Here is a 20,596-nt window from a genome sequence, read left to right as displayed (position 1 = left end):
CATTCCCCGGCCCAGTGATAAAAATCCATGACACTTTTTATATTGAGATTTTGTTTGAACTCCCTCCATTTTTCTTTACATTCTTGCCATCAAAAGGATATTCTTGCAATTTGAAAAAGGGATATTAATTTGTGTAGTAATGATGTAAGAAAAGAAATTTACAGTATTTTAGAAGAATTTTTCCCTTGTATCATTTCTTTTTTATAATTTCCATTTATATGCATTATATTCATTGCATAATGTTTATCATATTCATTACGAAATATTTCATTCTGCCAAGAACTTTATTTTTCTTTCACATCAACAAATAATATTCCTATTTTGTCAATAATGCCAGTCTGAAGTATTTGCAATGCTATTCAGATTCCAGAAATTCTATGTTTTACCAATGATATGGAAGTCCTAAAGAGAGTTTCTGTCTACTTATGACTAACAATTGCCAAAGCTATTTTTTTTTTACCATCAAATGATTGAGACTATGGTATCTTTATGCATGAACTTTAGCTTCTAATACAAGATGTGAATATTTATATTCCTTGTGGCGGAATTCATTTTGAAATGTATTACATTACAGTAACTTTATTACGATCATGAACATTATATCATTAACAGTACATTCGCCTAAAGTAATTGCATAATCAGGAAATTAAAGAGTTGAAAAACTCAAATTTCTGCAATGTTTGTGACATTCATATTCTGCTTAATAAACCAAAGCAAGCATTTGTTATTTAAGTAATGGCAATTCAAGTTTGTGTACACCATGACTAGTGCTGAGATGGGTCCAAACACAGTATATAGGAACAATCTATCAAAATCTTTTTCTTAAGAACCACAATTATAGTGCAGTATGCCCAATTACTTAACAAACATCCTCATTTAACGTAGGTTTAAGTTTGTCCATACCATGATCCCATGTCCTAGGAAGCGGTTTGCAAGTTTTAACAACTTGAAGGAATATGTGGGGAAACTCTTCCTCTTAAGAACCACAGGGGTTCATTTTGTAAAATTGATATGCATTTATCATTATGTTGTATAGGTCAAGTTTATTAACACCATGAACCTGGAGACATCTATGTTGAGGCCACAAAAGGTTTTACTAAGAAATAAAAAGATTTTTTACACCATGAAGGTACAGTTTGTCAAATTAATGTGCAAGCATCCTCATGTAGTGTAGAGTTTAATGTGTTAACACTATGACACCTTGATTCTAGATGCAACTGCCACAATTGAGGGTTCAAGCTTTACATGAGATTCTGTATACATAGGAAAATTCTTGGAAAATCTCTTTGAAAAGAACATTTTTTATGCCCCTGTAATTGGAGACAATTTTTCAATTTTGTATGTAAGCATGCAGCCTCATGTAATATATACCAAGTTAAGTTCACACCTGACACCTGGGTTTAAGGTGGGGTCACAATAGGGAGTGGGGCATAATTTGGTTTTACATAAGAAAATGCAGTAGCTCAGGTGAGCAATGTGGTCCATGGGCCTGTTTTTTTTTTTTTTTATATGTATTTTTGTTGTAACCAAAGTTTCCTTACCCTTCAGTATTTGCATTCATCCTAATGCATTACTAGCACTTGGTCTGCAAGCATGTATATTTTCCTTGTAATTAACCAGAGGGAATAAATTATGAATGTCTGCTAAAGAATTGGACATTTTGGTCATTCCATTGTTCATTAATTCTTTTGAATTACTTTCATTGGTCTACCATATGCCTACAGGCAAGAAATCACACCAATTAAGGTCACATAACTCCTTCACAAAAGGTGGAGACTTTTACCCTGTGTTTGAAAGGTGACAGGGCTTTATTAATTAATAGAAAGTTTTTGTTAGATTTTTCTAATTATTTCTTTTGTTAAATGTTTACCAAATGTTCTCCTCACACTTTTGTATAAACCTACCTTTCAAAGTAGTTGAAATCTTAACATGTGTTAAAGTATTGTGAAATTGGATGTCTAAAGAATGGTTGAATTAGAATTTTTGTACTTCAAGCATTGTATTTGCACAACTTAAACTTGTAGATGTAAAAGATGCGTCCAGAATCTGTCACCATGAAACGAGCAAACATGAAAAAACAAATGAACTTGGAGCATCTTAGTGATGAGGAATGCGAGAAGATACTGCAAGTGTTACAGAAAGATTTCGAACTCCGTGAAAAGGAAAAGGATCGGCTGCAGTAAGTACTTTATTTACAAGGATATGCTGTTACTAAATTTTCCATGAAAATTGAATCTCCAACAACATAATTTGCAATAAACTGGAAAACAATTACTGTAAAATGAGAAAATTTGGCATGCTGATACATTTAACACCTTTCCTGTAGGTGACTGTTTGCCCCCAAATCAGAAATGTTCCAATGATTTTCCATTTTAAATAGTATTTTTATGCTCCCTGAAAAACTTTGTGAGAGCATAAAGTCGCTGTTGTGTCTGTCCGTCTGAGCTCATATTTCCTAAACCATTAATCAGATATTGATATAATTGATCACAAATACAAATGTTCCTTGAGACAAGGACTTGTAGACCAAGGTTTCTCAAGGTCATTTTGGAAAGATCAAGGTCACTCAGAACATAATTTTTTTTCTTATTTCCATAGTTTTCGATATAAAAGTTCTTTATTTCAACAGTTTTTGAACTGGTATTGATCATATATCACACAAATAAGTAATAGGCAAATGACTGTTGGGCAAAGGTCACTCAAGGTCATTTTACAAAGGTCAAGGTATCTCAGAACATTTGCCTTATATATATGAAAAAAAAATTCATTTTGATAATGTTTCAATCTTGATTAAAATAAAATCTTTGATCCGCTCCGTTATAACAATAACATAGCGGATCAAAGATCTTATTTTAATCAGATTGATAATATTTCAACAGTTTTTCATCATTGTGCAAACAAAATATGGACAAAGGTCACTCAAGGTCATTTTGTAAAGGTCAAGGTCACCCAGAGAATATGCCTTATGTGAAAAAACCCTCAATGCAACAAATTATTTCCTTTACAAATAGGAAACATCTCTTTATCAATTCATTCATCATATGAAGTAATTCATTTGTTACATGCACTTCAGAAAGCATCCATCAGTTTGACTAATTCTTGTCTGAGAACTTAAGGTCACTGAGCCAGAAAATTTTAATTTACGTGAATTTAGCTTCCTGACATAGTTAGATTGGCCCCCTGGATTAGGTTAGAGCCATGATAGGGGATCAGAGTTTTATATTTTGAAAAATCCTAATAAAAGAACAACTATGCAAACATCTACAGGTAGTTCAGATTCAAGTTTGTTCAAATTGTAGCCCTCAAGGGGTAGGTTTGGGCCACTAAAGGGGATAAAGTTTTATGTGGGAATATATAATAGAAAAAATCTTCTTCCTAAGAACAGCAGAGCCATGATTAGTCATATTAATATGCAAGCACCCCTATAGGTAGTGTAGAATTGTGGCCCCCGAAAGTAGGGTAGGACCACAGTAGAGGATAAAAAATTTACATACAAATTCTTAACAACAGCAGGGCCATGATTAGTCATTTAAGAAATAAATTTGATTTTGAAAATACCTGAAAAGTAAGCTGACATGAAGCGTTGCCATTCATACCCTCATGTATTCTCAAAAATTGAAGTTTTATTTCTTGTATTTATATTCTAGCTACTTTCATTTCTGTTGGGAGAGCCATTAATTTGAAAATAGATGTTCTTATCAAGATTCACATGAACAATTGTTTACAATGGCAATGCATTGATGAGAAAATTGCAATTATTATGATTGGTATGGAAATTGAAAACAAAACCTTGTGACCTTGACCTTTGAGTTTGGCCTTCTTTTAAGAAAACTTAACATCTTTAATATTTCCTGAACAATTTAAGGTAGAGCTTTCATATTTTAAAAATATATTTCTCATGGCAAGACCTTTCATTTCATAATATGATTTTAGACCTTGTAACCTTGACCCTCTCCAGAACAGCAAGGTCACAGTAGTCATATTGGTTTTGAAGTATCCCCATGTTGTGTGAATTCAATTTCGGTTTGTTGTGATCCTTTGGGGCTTGTTTGGTGGCACAATATGAGGGCAAAATTTTTAATGGGAAGAAAGATTGAAATTTTTTTTTTAAAGTCACACCTGAACAACAAGGCCATGGTGAATTCATTTGGCCCCATGGGCCTTTACTTTTGTTTTTTTAAGGAAATCTATAGATAAAGATTATGATAATTTTCTATCTATTACCTCCCATGCTATTACAGGAAAAGTGATAGATAATTATAGTTTACCTGAATACTAGCACTTCAGTTAGAAATCACTGGAATCTATTGAGAATTTACTTGACTGATTACAGAGAGAGAGAAAAAAAAGGGCATGGATGTTCCAAATTGGCACCAAAGTATTTTGCAACAAACTGCCAATATGCTAAAATTAATTTGCACCAATGTCTTGACACCTGGGTTTGTGCTAAGACTGTGCCAAATTTTCTCATTTTACAGTATTTTCTAGCATAGGGAATTTAAAAGGCTTGTTACAGCTTGGACTATGATGTATGTTAATGTTGTAAAGATTATGGATATGTCTGAAAGTAAACAAAATGCTTTAAAAAAAATTCTTAATTCTGCTGTGATACATATTGTTGCTAAGATGAAATGATTTAACTGCATTTCAGTAAAATTGAAGAAGTTTTGAAAGAGGAGGAGGAAAAAACTGAGGTACTTGCAGTCAAGACAAAATTAAATGAAGAGGTTTGTGTCCGATGCTGTCAGAAATTTGGGATCATCTTCAATCGGAAGCAGCTTTGTCTTACCTGTAAGCTTTATGTCTGCAAACGCTGTGCTGACTACAGTGACAATGAAAAAGGATACACCTGTCATGCTTGCAGTCAGGAGAGGTTTGAAATTTTAATAATAAGTTTCAGCCAATTATTACACAAAGTGAAAAGATAGTACTTACAATAATTTTTGATACATGAAAAGAGCAGTTATATACAATGTAGCATGTACATTAAAACTTGTGGTTATCAGGAATACTGTGGTTCTTAGGAGTACCTCTTGCGAAGTTTATGTATTTTCGTAGAAAATTCTCTAATACAATGTAATAATGAAATTTATTCTCAGATAAAACAAAGTAATTTTCTATGATTTTTCTGTTTTGTATTTTTGTGTAATATTAGGGCACTGTATAGCTTGAGTTAGCTAGGATGTTTCAGTGGATATACAAGTATTAAGAGTATTATTACACAAATGAAGTTTCCCTAGGGGGGATCCAGTTTATATTAAAAATATCCATTCTTTTTTTCATCATGATATCCAATATCGTCAAGCAAATTAATTTCATTATTTTTTTTTTTCATTTCTGTTCTGTCCTACATTCACCTCTACCGTTGGTATATATTTATCTTTCACATTTTCAGTAATGAAAAAAGGTGTATTAGACTACATTGTTCACCAGAATTATGATTGACATGCATGGGGAGATATATATGATATCACCAACGTCTATTGCAATTAGTTATTATTGAAATTTCATACTGTCCGTACTAAGCTTAGAGTCATGAATTGACATTCATGCTTTGCACAAGATCATTACCGCTAAACTTGTTTGCTGTGAATTTCATTGTGATGAATATCACTTTAAATAGATTTTTTGAAACCAATTTTAAAACCTTTTTGCATACATTTCAGAGTGGGATATTTCAAAAAGATAATTTAAAAATCTGCAATATTCACAGACTGTCATTTTATGAAAATCTTTTTTAACTAGCACATATCTCTTTCTACTTAATCTAGCATTTGGTAAATTATCATATCTAATCAGCAACAGCAAAATATGAAATATGGACAAGTGAATAATTTCCTACATGACAATTCTTACGGATGTACAATAATAGTCAGACATTGTGTATCTCAATCTAGAGAACAACTAGAAGAGCATGAAAGGTTTGATATATATTTCTCTACAGTAATTGGTGAATTCTTCTTTTACACTGAAAATTCCTAGGGGCCATTATGTTTCTCATGCATGTGCAAGATTGGATTGGATTCTTTTAAATCAAATCATCTACCAGCATAATAAATCACTCAAAGACTTGCTTCAGACATCCAAATTCTATGGATTCATTTGCACATTTCCTGCAAACTGATTGTTCTTCGTTGAATTGCTGTATCTGTTTTTCTTGAGATGGTCTTAACTTTCGCAAGATCTCAGTCAGAGTTTCTTCCCTTTGCTTCTTTAAGCTTTAAAGCCACAGGGTCATTCATGGTTATCATCAAGTGGGTAGATTATTCTTATGCTCCCTGAAAATTTAAATTAATAGTTTCTATTTTTTTCATTTTTGGATTTTGTTCAAATTCTTAGGAAGTTTTGTGGAAGTCCCAAGCCTGAATTGGACAAGTTTAATCAAGTTTATATCTCAAAGGTCAAGGTCATTAAGGAAATATCACCAGAAGTACTAGTTCTCTTTTCAAGTCAGCTGAGTATATACAGGTAACCCATTGTCATTTGCTTTTGTCACCTTGCATTAAAATATTGGACATCCTCAACTAGAAAACATATTGTCTTCATAGTCATGACAAGCAAGGACGCCTCTACCAAAATTGTGAAATTCATGGCCCCAAGTATTTTGATCAATCTGATTATCACAATGGCTTCAACTTTAATCTCTGGAAGTTTGTGATCTCTCAAAGTGAAATCACTGGCCTGATTGTCTCCTGTGTTATTAAACAAATTTAATCTCTATTTGTCAAAGTGAAATTTAGGTCCTGTAAAAGTCATTTTATTTGTGAACTCTAGAAGTGGTGGCAGCATATGCTTACCATCAATCAAGCATATAATTACTTCCACTTGGACCTTACCTGGATAATCATTGAATGCCAGGGGCTAGCTTGGCCCTTTTAAGTAGATGTTTACATAGGTGACACACTTTTGGAGTGGATAGTTATTTGTTTTTAAATGAATCAGTTTTAACCCTATAATTGTGTGCTTTGTTTATGTTATATGAAATCGATTTATAAATAAAATTTACAATTCGTTTTCACTTGTTTTCACAATTTATTATGAATGAATGCATTGCAAGGTAATGACAGTGCTCTTAAGGAAGGTACATAAGATCTGGCCCAAAATGGCCACCACAACAGGTCAAGGTCAACGACAACAATAAGGTAGCTCCATCCTCATGTGACTTAATATCAATATTAATGCTTGAAAGTGGAAAAGCTGTATTAATTTCCACTCAATGTAGTTTGATTTAATTAATAACCAAAGAAAATGTGTATGTTGCCACCTTTTTAAAGATGTCAGATATACAAAAAACAGAAATATAGGTCAACATCAGAAAATCACACATTTTCATAAAACAGGATAATAAAAATAGGTAAAAACTTGTTAAAATGAGAAATTTCAAATGTCAAAAAAAAAGTTTTGTTTTTGTTTTGCAAAAGCCTTGCATCACATGAGGATTGATAGATTTCTAGGAGGAAATTTTAACAAACAAGTTCATTTGGCTGATACCATGGTTATTATTAAATACATTTCTGCATTTATTTCACTAACAAATCCTGCCATGCATTACCTAGGTGATTGATACAGCCCTTATGCCTTCTGTTAATTGTTCAATTTGATAATTATACCCCCCGCAAACGAAGTTTGGGGGGTATACTGGAATCACTTTGTCCGTCCGTCCGTCCGTCCGTTTGTCCATAGACGCAATTTGTCCGAAGTTTATTTCTAATACCGCTGGACATATTTCTTTCAAACTTTATGTACATCTTCTATATATTATGTAGTTGTGCATCTCCTATTTTCATTGAAATATTTTAACAGTTATAGAAGTTACGCACATTTTCTTTTCATTTTGGGGGTTGCGCACTTTGTCCAGAGTTTAATTCTAATACCGTTGAACAGATTTGATTCAAACTTTATTCTCATCTTATATATATAATGTAGTGGTGCATCTTCTATTTTCATTGAAATATTTTAACAGTTATGGAAGTTACGGACATTTTCTGGTTTGGTTGTACTTGTAGTAATAGACACAATTTGTCCAGAGTTTATTTCTAATACCGTGTTACGCTCATAAGTCAATCAGGAATTGAAGAAGTGGAAAGAAGTTCAACAATGAAGTTCAACTACATTTCTTCTCATCCGTCCGTCCGTCCGTCTGTCCATCCATTTGTCCGTAGACGCAATTTGTCTGAAGTTTATTTCTAATACCGCTGGACATATTTCATTCAAACTTTATGCACATCGTCTATATATACCAATGTCATTTATTTACTGACAAAATCAATGACAAAGTAAAGTTGGCATAACATAATGATCTTTAACAAAGTGAATATAAACTAAAGACTAGAAGAGTTGACCAGGGATTTGCAATCATACAGCCTAAAATGTGCCAAATAGTATTCATTGTTTATATTAAGCATATTTTTAATATTTCATGTACTGCTGTACTGTAGAATATACACTTCTGCATTCACATTGATTGCCCTGTAGATAATGTGAAAATATCCAATGTACTTGCATTAAATATTTCCCATCATCTTATATGCCCCGCGGGGGTATTAGTCCCATTAGGACAGTTCTAGTTTTTTTTAAATATTACCTATGACCCAAGCTTTTGGACAATATTACTCAAGGTCATATCGCAAAGGCAATTCAGGAAGTATCACAAATTATGAATAGTTGTATATTAGGTCATAGCTTCTTCCAAATGCATGGATTATTGATAATTTTTGGGGAGCATCCATCAGTTTTAAAAGATTTACTTGCTCATTAGCTCATCTAACTGTAATACATGTACTAGTTGTATTTTCTTAGCTGTTGGTGTAAGGAGTATTACTTCAGGTTGCACAATGTAAAAATAATCAGGTGAAATAAATGTACACTTGTCATTTGATGTTTCACATAAGAATGAGTAGTTTTTGTTACTGGTTGATGATAAATTAAAATTTATCTATTTATTATGAGAAATATGACATTTTTCATATTGCATTTACATGAATTTATTTTTTCTTCTTAAAGAAGTGCAGAGGGGATAACGAGCTCTATGTTGTGCATTTCAATATTATTTTCATGTTTTTTTCTGCATAGTTTGAAATAAATTTTTACTATTGTTAGATTTAAGTTTTATTTTTTGTTTTTGTTTTTTTGCAGAGAGTTAAAGCTAAAATCATTTGACTGGTTTTACAACAATGTCAGCCAAAAATTCAAAAGATTTGGGAGTGCGAAGGTGGTGCGATCTCTGTACAAGCAGAGAGGAGCCAGGGGCCGGGCTTATCACAGTGAGTATAGAAAGTGAAAGAGAGACAACTCCCATGGATTCACATCTATTGATAGGAAGATAAATCTGTCCAATGCTTTTCTGTCCGGAAAGGTTCAGTCTTAAGGCCCGGTCACACAACGCTTTACGGCTTAATCACGGCCAAAACCCGTCAAAAAGTGGTCTTCCGTGAAACAGACGATGTTGTTCGCGTTGATGTCGAGTTTAAGATGAGCTACAGTCGATTTATAGACGTGGCAGGACGCGGGGAGAAATCGGAACGGTGTCGGACGCGGCAAAAAGTTTTGAACTGCTCAAAAGTTTAGCCCGCGGACAACCACGGGCGGCACACGTGGTAAAGACGTGCAGCACATGTGAAACAAACGTGATAATCCGTGTTCCGGCAGTGATTAAAACTTGGGGAGACGCAGTAAGACGCGAAAGTTTAGCGGTCTGTCACGGGCAGAGCACGGTCATCGGACAGGTGTTACGCATTAACGCCTTTAAGGCCCAGTCACACAGCATTCCACATCTAAATCACGTACAAAAGGTTATGAAAATCTGGTGGACGTGGTCGTAAGTGGTAATTTTTGGTCAATTTTGGCTTGGCCGTGCTTTGTACGGGGTATGGCTGTTGGCGGCTGTTCCACTGCTGAAGCACTGCCTAAGCAAGGCTAACCACGTCTATGTACGCGGAAAAATCCACTTGTCAGTGATAAGCTGCAAAACACGCTATTTCCCTTGATACCAACGCATAACACCTGTCCGATGACCGTGCTCTGCCCGTGACAGACCGCTAAACTTTCGCGTCTTACTGCGTCTCCTCAAGTTTTAATCACTGCCGCAACACGGATTATCACGTTTGTTTCACATGTGCTGCACGTCTTTACCACGTGTGCCGCCCGTGGTTGTCCGCGGGCTAAACTTTTGAGCAGTTCAAAACTTTTTGCCGCGTCCGACGCCGTTCCGATTTCTCCCCGCGTCCTGCCACGTCTATAAATCGACTGTAGCTCGTCTTAAACTCGACATCAACGCGAACAACATCGTCTGCTTCACGGGAGACCACTTTTTGACGGGTTTTGGCCGTGATTAAGCCGTAAAGCGCTGTGTGACGGAGCTTTAGTTGGAATGTAAACAATATTGATTCAATAATTTTTAAAGTTCAAATAATCACCAATACATCTATCATACTCATGTTCATCATAATGATCTTATATTTAGTAAGATAGAGTGGATCGAATCTAAATTGACATTGTTGAAACTACAAACTTTTTCTCTTACTTTGAAGATATGTACATGTATATGAGAAATTTGTGGATTGAGTTATCCATCGTAGTTTTTGTAAATCAAAATTCCTCAAAGAAACAGTGTTAAATATCTGTTTGTATGTTCATAGTTGTTGGTAATAGAGAGGAGTAGCAACATATTTTTGAACATGCATGAAAGGTGAAGGTAACGAACAGTGATCATCAATCTCATAACTCCTATAAGCAATACAAAATAGAGAGGTGGACATACCAGAGGTGAGATCAGGTACCGAGGAGGAGTAAGCATCCCCTGTTGACCGGTCACACCCGCCGTGAGCCATATATCCTGATCAGGTAAACAGAGTTATCCTTAGTCAAAATTAGTGTGCCAAGAACGGCCCTAACAATCGGTATGAAACACATCAGACAGCATTTGACCCAATGGTAGGTTGTATAGGCAAAATAGATCGTTATAATGACCAAAGAATTTGCAAAATGCTGACTTTAAACAAAGTGTTGAAACCCCTGCACCATCAACTTGTTTGTCAGTAGCCTGTCTCGATTTAAAAACTGATCATACATAGAACAAGCTCTTGCATATCGAATCAGTTGAGATATTATTATTAACATATATATATTAATATATAATATATATATATATTAATATATAATATAAACACCATATGCAGGTGATAATGGAATATTGCTACATGAATATGTAAAGTTAACAATGGAGAAGCTGAAATCATTCAGTTTATCATAAAGTTGAGGTGTTAGTTGTTAATATCTATTTTCAATAAAATATCTAATTATAAAGCAGAAGTGGACGACTCAGTGGTGTCTTTTATTTCAAGTTCACAGGGATATATCGTTTGTGTCCGTTTTCTTCACTACTTTTGACTAAACTTATCAAATGCTTGGGAAATACAGTATACCAGAACTCTTTATGAATAATCGGCAGAGTTAACCATATTAATACATATTTATTTTGCATCTCATTTGGCCCAATGATAATATTGTTATTACTCTTGAATTGCTCTTAAGAGATTATTCATTATAAACTCTCACAACAAAGGTAAATTCGTTGAGATAATTAACAGAGGTGTAGTGATATACCAATGACCTGTTTTGCACCTGTCAATATTACTAACCAGGTAACATGGGATAGTGAGGAAATGTGAAGCATAATGTATGTTTCTCATGTTATATGCATATTCATATATTTAGGTCTATACAATTACAAAGGATGACAGATAATGCTTTTTACAAACTTTGTTTTCATGTGGTAGAATTATTTTCACAAAAATGTAGTAATTCCAGTATCTGTGTTTAAGGTTTTTAAATCACGACAAAAAGCCTTGAATATTTACATGTAAATGTGTGAGCATGTGATCATAGACCTGGTGACCTTGGTCTGTTTTCTACACTTGTCATGTTTTACATAAGGTGAACTGTGAATTATTTCACAATTGCTATCATTAGGATTTATAGACATTTGTGAAATCCCGTCTCTCCTTATTTGATTCAGATTAATTGAGGGAATCTGTGATCATATTAGGCACCTGACATGGAAATTTAAATGGAGGGGCTTGAGATCGATTGAAGAAATTTTTTTTTTAAACACTGATCTTAGATTGTGACTGCATGTCTGGCATTTAAATGATGGGTTAGAGGGGAAATAAAATGACTATTTGGTTTTTGAGGGTTAAAAAGTTTATGAATTTTTTGAAATGGACATAAATTAGTTAAAGATGGAGTGCTTTTTGGGGAATTGACATCATGGAGTGAGATATTTGTTGTGTATTCTTTCGGCCATGTCAGCTGATGTGCTTACAGAGTATACCCTATGGAAGCGACTCTTTGGTAAATATATTGTGCTGATTTATCCTCACCTTTATCTCTGATCACCTTTTCGTGGCCTACTTTTTGACACATTTTCCAGTGTTCACATCTAAAAGTCAATTTCATTTTGTTTGTTGCCATCAGGATAATATTTTGTGAAAGTAAATGAAAAGTTAATTAACTGCTACATACATCTCTTTGTAAGAGGTGTCTTTCTTTTCTTGGGATGTTTTAAAATGAAAAATGAGAGTTTTCTATTTTACACCTATACATCTACCTTCAATGAAATTGTGATATGAGTTGTGTATTTCATTTGCACATTTAATTTTATGAATTTTTTCATACATGAAAATGTATTTTTCAAATGTGTATGAACTTTAATCTAATATATAAATGTGAACAGATTTTTCATGCTTTGATTTATTTTTCCAGCTGATAATGAAAGTGATGGAGGTTATGACCCGACATTCCTGACCTCTCTGAGATCGGCAGTTCGAGGAGGAAGGGGAGGGGATTTATCAGCCCCAGAATTTGGAGATGTCAATCTCAACAGTGATGTGGAAACAGGTTAATTAGTTTTCTACCATACAAGTACTAAAAAGCATATAGTGAAAATGAATTTTGCCTAAAGTGTTTACAAAATGATTGCATGATTCCAATTTCCCAACTTACCCATTTTTTTCATCCATGACCCTAATTTTTTGTAAAGCTCGAGATCGAAATATCATATTTGAATTGTCTGCCCTTGTCTACCCCCTCAAAAAGTTGATGACACCAGGAAATTTAAGATGTAAAAATGTATGGTATCATAGTTTTGAGTGACCTTTACACAATAGTTTAGTATTATGCATGTTTTTCATTTATCATCATATATCCATTGGATCTACAGACGTTTTTAATACTTTATCCCCAAAAAAATTCCTACCTACCTACCCTATTTCTGAAAGCATAGGATAAGAACCACATATTTTATTTTTGCTGCTGTAATCTTTTGCACAAAAAAGTTAATTAAGTTTAACTAAGAATTAACATAGTTTTATGTACATATACTTTCAGTTGAAGTTAAATAAACTTTAAGCATATGGGTCACGGATATATTCTACACTATCAAATTGGGAATTTGATTTGTTAGTGGGGTAATTCTATTATCTGCATTTTCCATAAAATACCATAGCAGAGGGTGGTCTAAAAATAGTAATGATGACAAGATGTTTTGTCACACCATTGAAATCTTTTTTTTTTTTTAAAATACTGTGTCTATATTTAACTTTTGTCATAGCCAAACCTAAAATACTGTGTCTGTATTTAACTTTTGTCATAGCCAAATCTTGTGACAGGTGGGTGATTTTATGTGGACATGGTATTCAATTTCATTTTGGTAAGAGAGAAAGGATGTGCTTCACTGGGTGTAAAACTTAATGCCTATTTCTTACAAATGTACCTTCAAAATTTTCAAATGATACTGGTATGCTATATCTCTCCAATAATCATAGCAGTTTAGGGCATTTGTTAAGATCTTGATTTTTATACACCCGTCATTAGACGGGACGTATTATGTTATAGCGCTGTCTGTCCAGCTGGCTGGCTGTCCGTCCGTCCGTCAAGGGTCATGTTTTCCGGACTTTATTCTGTAACAAATGCATATACAACTTTGAAATTTGGTCACAATATCTCCCTCAAGAATTGTAAGAGTGAGTTTGCATTTCAGCTGGATTGGTCCATCCTTGACCTACTTTAGGGCTATAAATAGGTCAAACAGTTTTCCGGACTTTTTTTCGTTACAGATACAGATATTGCCCTGAATTTACACATAAGCTTCCTTTCAGAGGAATATAAGTTCAGTTTGCATTTCGGCTGGATTAGTCTGTCCGTCCGTGACCTACATGAGGACTAAAAGTAGGTCAAACAGTTTTCTGGGCTTTTTTTCATTATGGATACAGTTATTGCCCTGATATTTAGTGATAGGCTTCCTCTCAGAGAAATACAAGTTCAGTTTGCATTTCAGCTGGATTGGTCCATCCTTGACCTACTTTGGACTAAAATTAGGTCAGACAGTTTTCTAGACTTTTTTTCATCTTGGATACAGATATTGCCCTGATATTTAGTCAAAGGCTTCCTCTCAGAGGAATACCAGTTCAGTTTGCATTTCAGCTGGATTTGTTCACCCTTGACCTACTTTTTGGAAAAAATAGGTCAAATAGTTTTCCGGGCTTTTTTTCATCATGGATACAGATATTGCCCTGATATTTAGTCAAAGGCTTCCTCTCAGAGGAGTACAAGTTCAGTTTGCATTTCAGCTGGATTGGTCCATCCTTGACCTATTTTTGGACTAAAAATAGGTCAGACAGTTTTCTGGGCTTTTTTTCATCATGGATACAGATGTTGCCCTGATTTTTAGTCAAAGGCTTCCTCTCTGAGGAAGACAAATGCAGTTAATATTTCAGCTGGATTGCCGCACAATGACCTATAGTACATTAAGGGTAGAAGTAGGTCAAAAAGTTTTCCAGATTTTTTTTTGTTTGGTCACAGGTATTGCTCTGAAATTTAGTCACAACCTCCCTTTCAGAGAAATACATAATCAGTTCACATTTCAACTTAATTGGTGCACCATGACCTACTTTAGGGCTAAAAGTAGATCAAATGGTTTCCTGGACTTTTTATCATCATAGATAGATATTGCACCAACATTTTGTCACAACCTCACTCTCAGAGAAATACAAAATCAGTTCACATGTCAGACAATCTGACTAAAGTACAGACCTATATTATTATATATAATAATATAGGTCTTTACTTTAGTCAGATTGCATGTCAGATGAATTGGTGCACCATGAACCACTATAAGGCTTTTCTATTCCAAATGTGTGTTATATCAATTCAGAGTGCACAATATGCTTCCAGGTTGAATTTCACTGTCCGACGGGCGTATATTGTACCGTTTGCGGTACTCTTGTTACAGATTAAAAACCCAACACTTTATGAAATTCCATAGCATATTTCATCAATACAGGGCCTGAATTGAAAATTTCAGTTTGTATCTGATTGGCGGGCTTATTGTAGGTTGGGAAATTGGGAAGCAGTTTTAGTGCCAGATGAAATAGTGATATTGTGTAAGTCTTGCACTTAGAAGTAAAAAATCAAGAGAAACATCAATAAGAATTTGTGAGATGTTTTTTTTAAGGGGGAAATAGTTCAGTCAACTGCTGCCTCTGTATCACGCCTAACTATGTCAGTTTCTTAATGTTTGAAAATGAAAATATCTCCCTGTCTGCATTATTCAACTTATATTATATTCTAACACTCAGTAACAGTTTATGTTGATACATGGGATTCAGTTTCTGTAAATGTATTGCATGTAATTGAAGGTGACATATGAATAGTGCATGAGTTGAAATTGACACCCAACAAAAACCATTGTCAACTGACATATAACAGAGGTTGACAATGGTTTTCTCACCAGCATCAATTTCAACTGTTTTACCTTTCAAAACATGCACTATATACCATACTAATATCTTGATTTCAAGAAAATTTAAATGCTTTCAGAGAAGGTTTTAAACTATCCACTTCCGTTTTTCTCAATAAGATTAAAGCTTCTACACTCACAAACTTTTATCAAATCTGTGTCATTTATTGTTTTCAATCAATCCTACTCAGATGCAAGCTCTTTCCGAACACACAAGTGACGTTTTGAGAAATGTTGAGACATCTATGGCAAACCATGCATGCATAAATTACACCATTATCATTGTGTTAACCATTTCCAAGTGTGTCTCTATTCAAGTGTAATTCCACAAATTGGTTAATGAATCAGATTTCAGTATTTATCGCAATTCACCTTTGAATTAGAACGTTTTACCCGATATAGTATTGCGTTGTGTGACGACACAATTGAATGAGACGATTGAAACTATTTGAATGACATGTTTGATGTAGTGCAACAAGAGTTTTCATTGGCTGATTACAGCCCGCCCACTTTCTCGAGCGGATTCAATGTAGCTGGAAGATCCACCTCTTATAGAAACCTTCGATTTATGGGTCACAAAAAGCTGCGGACGGTTGAGGCCTGATATCGGTGTATTCTTGTGTTGCTGTCTCATAAACTCAATATAAAAAAATCTTAACATATTTTCCTACTATATACTTGTGTCTAAACATACCTTCAAATATTCATTAAAGCCACACACGACCCGAAAACTCGCAGCTTCAAATGATTTTGTTTGTTAACGTAGCCATGTTAGGTAGCCGGTCAATTCGAACTCTTGCTATTGGTATCTATTCATAAAATCGGTTGTAAGTTATGTATTCGCTCTTCATTTATTATCAACACGAATAATTGATAGAAATTAAAACATTTTTTGTACCAGTTTTTGTAAAGGTAAAATAAGCTCTTGATTAACGAAAATGCTACTTACAAATGTAAGCCCATTAGATTGAGACCGGCCGGCGCGGCCGCCCATGACTAGCCATGAGTTTAGCTATTTGAATAATTATCATTTAATAGGACTGGGGTGGTATATTATTTAAACTATTTAGCTAAAATATTTGTGGGGTATTAATTAGTACACATCTAGATGCTATTGTGCTAATATGGAAATGAACCGGGATTCGAATTGACTGGCTACCTAACATGGCTACGTCTAATAACGAAATAATCAAAAGCAGTGATCGAGTTTTTGGGTCGTATGGGGCTTTAATAAATATTTGAAGGTATGTTTGGACACAAGTATAGTAGGAAAATATGTTAGGAATTTTTTTGATATTAAATTTATGAGACAACAACACAAGAATACAACTTTTTCTCTTTCTTCCTTTGAAGTTTTTTTCCATCTAGCATCTAGCCGTCATGTTTTCAAATGCTGACTACTCCTGTATAAGGGAATTTGGGCGGACTTATACATATGGACCAATGAGAGTTTCTGTTGCATTTCGCAATTGTATTACAAACAGATTCAATTGTGTCGTCACACAACGCAATACTATATCGGCCAAAGCGTTCTAATTCAAAGGTGAATTGCGATAACATAAGAGTATAACAATACGGAATATCGGAACCATTATTTCGTCTCCGATTCCATCCTGGTTTTAATATTTAGTACATGTATGTTCAACGAGATCACGTTTCTGCGTTAACTTGGGCAACTTTTCAGTAAACAAGCACATGTTACTTATGTACTAACAGATATAGTGAATTCAGGCACATTTTAGCACCGTTTTTTAAAGTTGAGGGGTTGGAAACAAACGAAGAAGAAAAAATGCCGTTATATTGATATGAAAAATCTTAGTTAGCAAGAAAAGCAGTTCTTCTCAAACACCGACATCGTAAAGGGAGGGGGATATTCTTCAGTTCATGAGTTGAACTCATTGATCTAACCTTGCATTTCCACTAACATTCACCGCTATTATATCAAGTAACCAGCTAATGAATCGATCTTTGCATGTACTAATAACAAACTTTAATGTTGTATGTGATAATTTATCACAATCTCAGGAAAAGGGGGGGGGGGGGGGCTGCATGTTGCTGCATGTATATGTACGTTTCTGAAATAATTTATTGTGATTAATTATATCATTTCATAGAAGTAGGTTGTTTTAATGACTCAAGAAAATTTCATAAGATAAATATTTAAGTGCATACGGTGTAGGAAATAGACTTTTTCTTTTGTTTTATCTGCTACCAAACATCAGAAATTTAATCCAATAACTCATGTTTTATTACAAGTACATTCACTTGCAACATTCTGAAAAATAATCTTTAAACCAGGCATATATTTTTATATCAGAAATGAGTCGTCTTTAGCCATCACTAATTTGTATACAAGAGTTGCCCAAGTGACGCATAATTTTCGTAACTTCTTTTTCTGAAGAGTTCCAAAATTTTCTAGTTCCGATATCCCGTATTGAAATATTGAAATTGCCACCTCAAGAATGTCAACTAAGGTGTGTTACTGCTTTGAGAAAACTATTGTCAACCAAGTTGTATGGTTGTTGAGGGGTAGCAATTTTTGATGTTGCCCTAAACTTCATATTGTATTTATACTGAATTAGGCCTAAAACAAGCAAATTATGCAAAACAAAATTCATTTCATATGTTGACGTCTGTGAAGTTGTGTTCATATCGATCCATTCTTCTAGAATATATTATTTTGAATTTCTGATTTCTTGGATATCACTGTATGCAAATAAAAACACTCAAATTATGTTGCACTGAAAACCTTGACTATAAGTTTAGTGCATGTGATGTTTTCTGTAATGTTACCATTGCCAAGTAAATTGAAGTAATGTTTCCTGTTGCAAGATAACATCACCCAGGAGAATGTGCTAGGTTTTAATTTACTTAAATAAGGAAACTAGACCATCTCAGGCAGTTTGGTGGGTTGTTATTACCAACTTCACAAAAACCCTTACAAACATAGATGCATCGCTGGATCCAGTAAATATTCTACCAAGCCCCTATCTTTGCTTCCTATGAAAATATTAACAGCTATGGTGAAACTTCAAATGTATTGTGCCACAACATATGCCAGAAGTGGTGTAAATCAAATGTTGATTCTAAAAAATTCTGAAGAACTTTTAGTAAAATTGAAATCACAAAACCTTTTTAATCAACAACATCAAAATGTAATACTTTTCAACATAATTTACATGACCATTTCTCATGGTAAACTAAAGGTTACATCATAGGCAGTTTCTTCTTTAACAGAATTGGAAAAAAGAAATATTCATATCTATATAGTGATCAGTCATAAAAAAAATTACTTTGTTAAACATCACACAAGTACTTTGAATATGATATTTAAAAGATGCTGGAGTTCCTCATTGACAATATCCTCATAAACTTTAGTGATCAGGTCTTAACAGTCTGTTGGAATTCCTATGGGCACAATTGTGCTCCTTTATTAGCTGACCTGTATTTATATTCTTATGAGGCAGAATTTATTCAAAAGCTTCTACAAGAGAAGAAAAAATCTCTTGCTGTGGTCTTCAACTTGACATATGAATATATCGATGACGTTTTTTCTATTAACAACAATCATTTTCATTTTAATGTCAATTTGATATATCCCAGTGAACTCGAAATAAAAGACACCACAGGGTCTTCCACGTCTGCTTCGTACTTAGATATTTTATTCAATTATCAATGTTAACGGCAAACTTACAACTCAACTTTTTGACAAACTAGATGACTTCAGCTTTTCCATTGTTAACTTCCCATATTCATGTAGCAATTTAATGTTTCATCATCACCTGCATATGGTGTTCATGTCTCTCAACTGATTTGGTATGCAAGAGTATGATAAGTTTTTAAATTGAAGCAGGCTACTGACAAACAAGTTGATGTTACAGGGGTTTTAGCAGTCTTGTTTAAATTCAGTATTGTGCAAATTCTATGGTCATTAAAACAATTTAGTTTGCCAAAACAACCTGTCATTGTGTCAAATGCTGTCTGATGTATTTCATACCAATTGTTAGGCTGTTCTTTACACACTGATTTTTACTACGAATTACTCCGTATACCTGAATAAGATGTAGGGCTCATAGCGGATGTGACTGGTCGATAGGGGGTGCTTACTCCTCTTAGGCACTTATTCGTACCTTTGGTATGTCCAGGGGTCTGTGTGTGCCCAACTCTTAATTTTGTATTCCTTATAGAAATTGTGGGATTGGTCGCTGTTCGTTGTCTTCACTTTTTCATTCACACTATCACTTCAAGACCCCAAAACACACCTTAGGCTTTCGTCATGAATGACTGGATGAGGGCAGAGCTTATCTATAGTTATTACATGGCCAAGAGATCACACCACTGTGAATACTTTTGATATACACAGGAAATGTTTCAGGGTTGCCTGTAGAGTTTCTGTGGTAATAGTGTGTGTATAATGGTGGTATCCCTAACAGTAGTTGACACACAGTCTACACCCCCTCTCTTTGTCTCTCCCTTGCTCTCATTTATTGGCTGAATGAATAACTTCTTTTTATAAATATGAATATAAAGCTATGTTTTAGAAATTGATGTGCATATTGTTGTTTGATTTCCTATAATTGTGGAATTTATGATACATGTATATAGACAAGAAAAACATGCAATAAGTTGCATTGTTTAGGGAACTTTTTTTTTAAAAATTGAATTACGAGAAAATAGCAGTTGTCAACAGGTCTATGCTATCAAAATTTTAGTATACTGGGCTTCCTCAAGATCTAAAGAATGCCCGTATTTATCGGCTGTTATCGTTATCAAAACACCTTTCTCTGGTAGCTGCATATG

At 34.2% G+C, this 20,596-nt stretch overlaps 1 protein-coding gene across 15 annotated transcripts in view; it reads left to right on the top strand.

Annotated features, from left to right (window-relative positions):
• Positions 1 to 20,596, top strand: part of LOC125667072 (titin homolog) — a 79,515-nt gene that overhangs the window by 20,943 nt on the left and 37,976 nt on the right. For 12 of the 15 annotated variants that reach the window (XM_048900391.2, XM_048900392.2, XM_056154114.1 and 9 more), the window contains 5 exons: positions 2,025 to 2,179; positions 4,652 to 4,873; positions 5,898 to 5,921; positions 9,136 to 9,263; positions 12,763 to 12,897. In XM_048900391.2, the coding sequence (XP_048756348.2) occupies positions 2,034 to 2,179; positions 4,652 to 4,873; positions 5,898 to 5,921; positions 9,136 to 9,263; positions 12,763 to 12,897 (655 nt within the window). In that variant the 5' untranslated portion in view covers positions 2,025 to 2,033. Of the gene's footprint in view, positions 1 to 2,024; positions 2,180 to 4,651; positions 4,874 to 5,897; positions 5,922 to 9,135; positions 9,264 to 11,987; positions 12,352 to 12,762; positions 12,898 to 20,596 lie in introns of those variants that run through there. The other 3 variants (XM_048900396.2, XM_056154115.1, XM_048900400.2) reach the window with 2 other exon arrangements.

Source organism: Ostrea edulis, chromosome 2, assembly GCF_947568905.1.
Source record: "Ostrea edulis chromosome 2, xbOstEdul1.1, whole genome shotgun sequence".
In the NCBI taxonomy this organism is placed as follows: Eukaryota; Metazoa; Mollusca; class Bivalvia; order Ostreida; family Ostreidae; genus Ostrea; species Ostrea edulis.
Note: the sequence above shows the minus strand (reverse complement) of the source record. Positions and strands in the feature narration are given on the sequence as shown.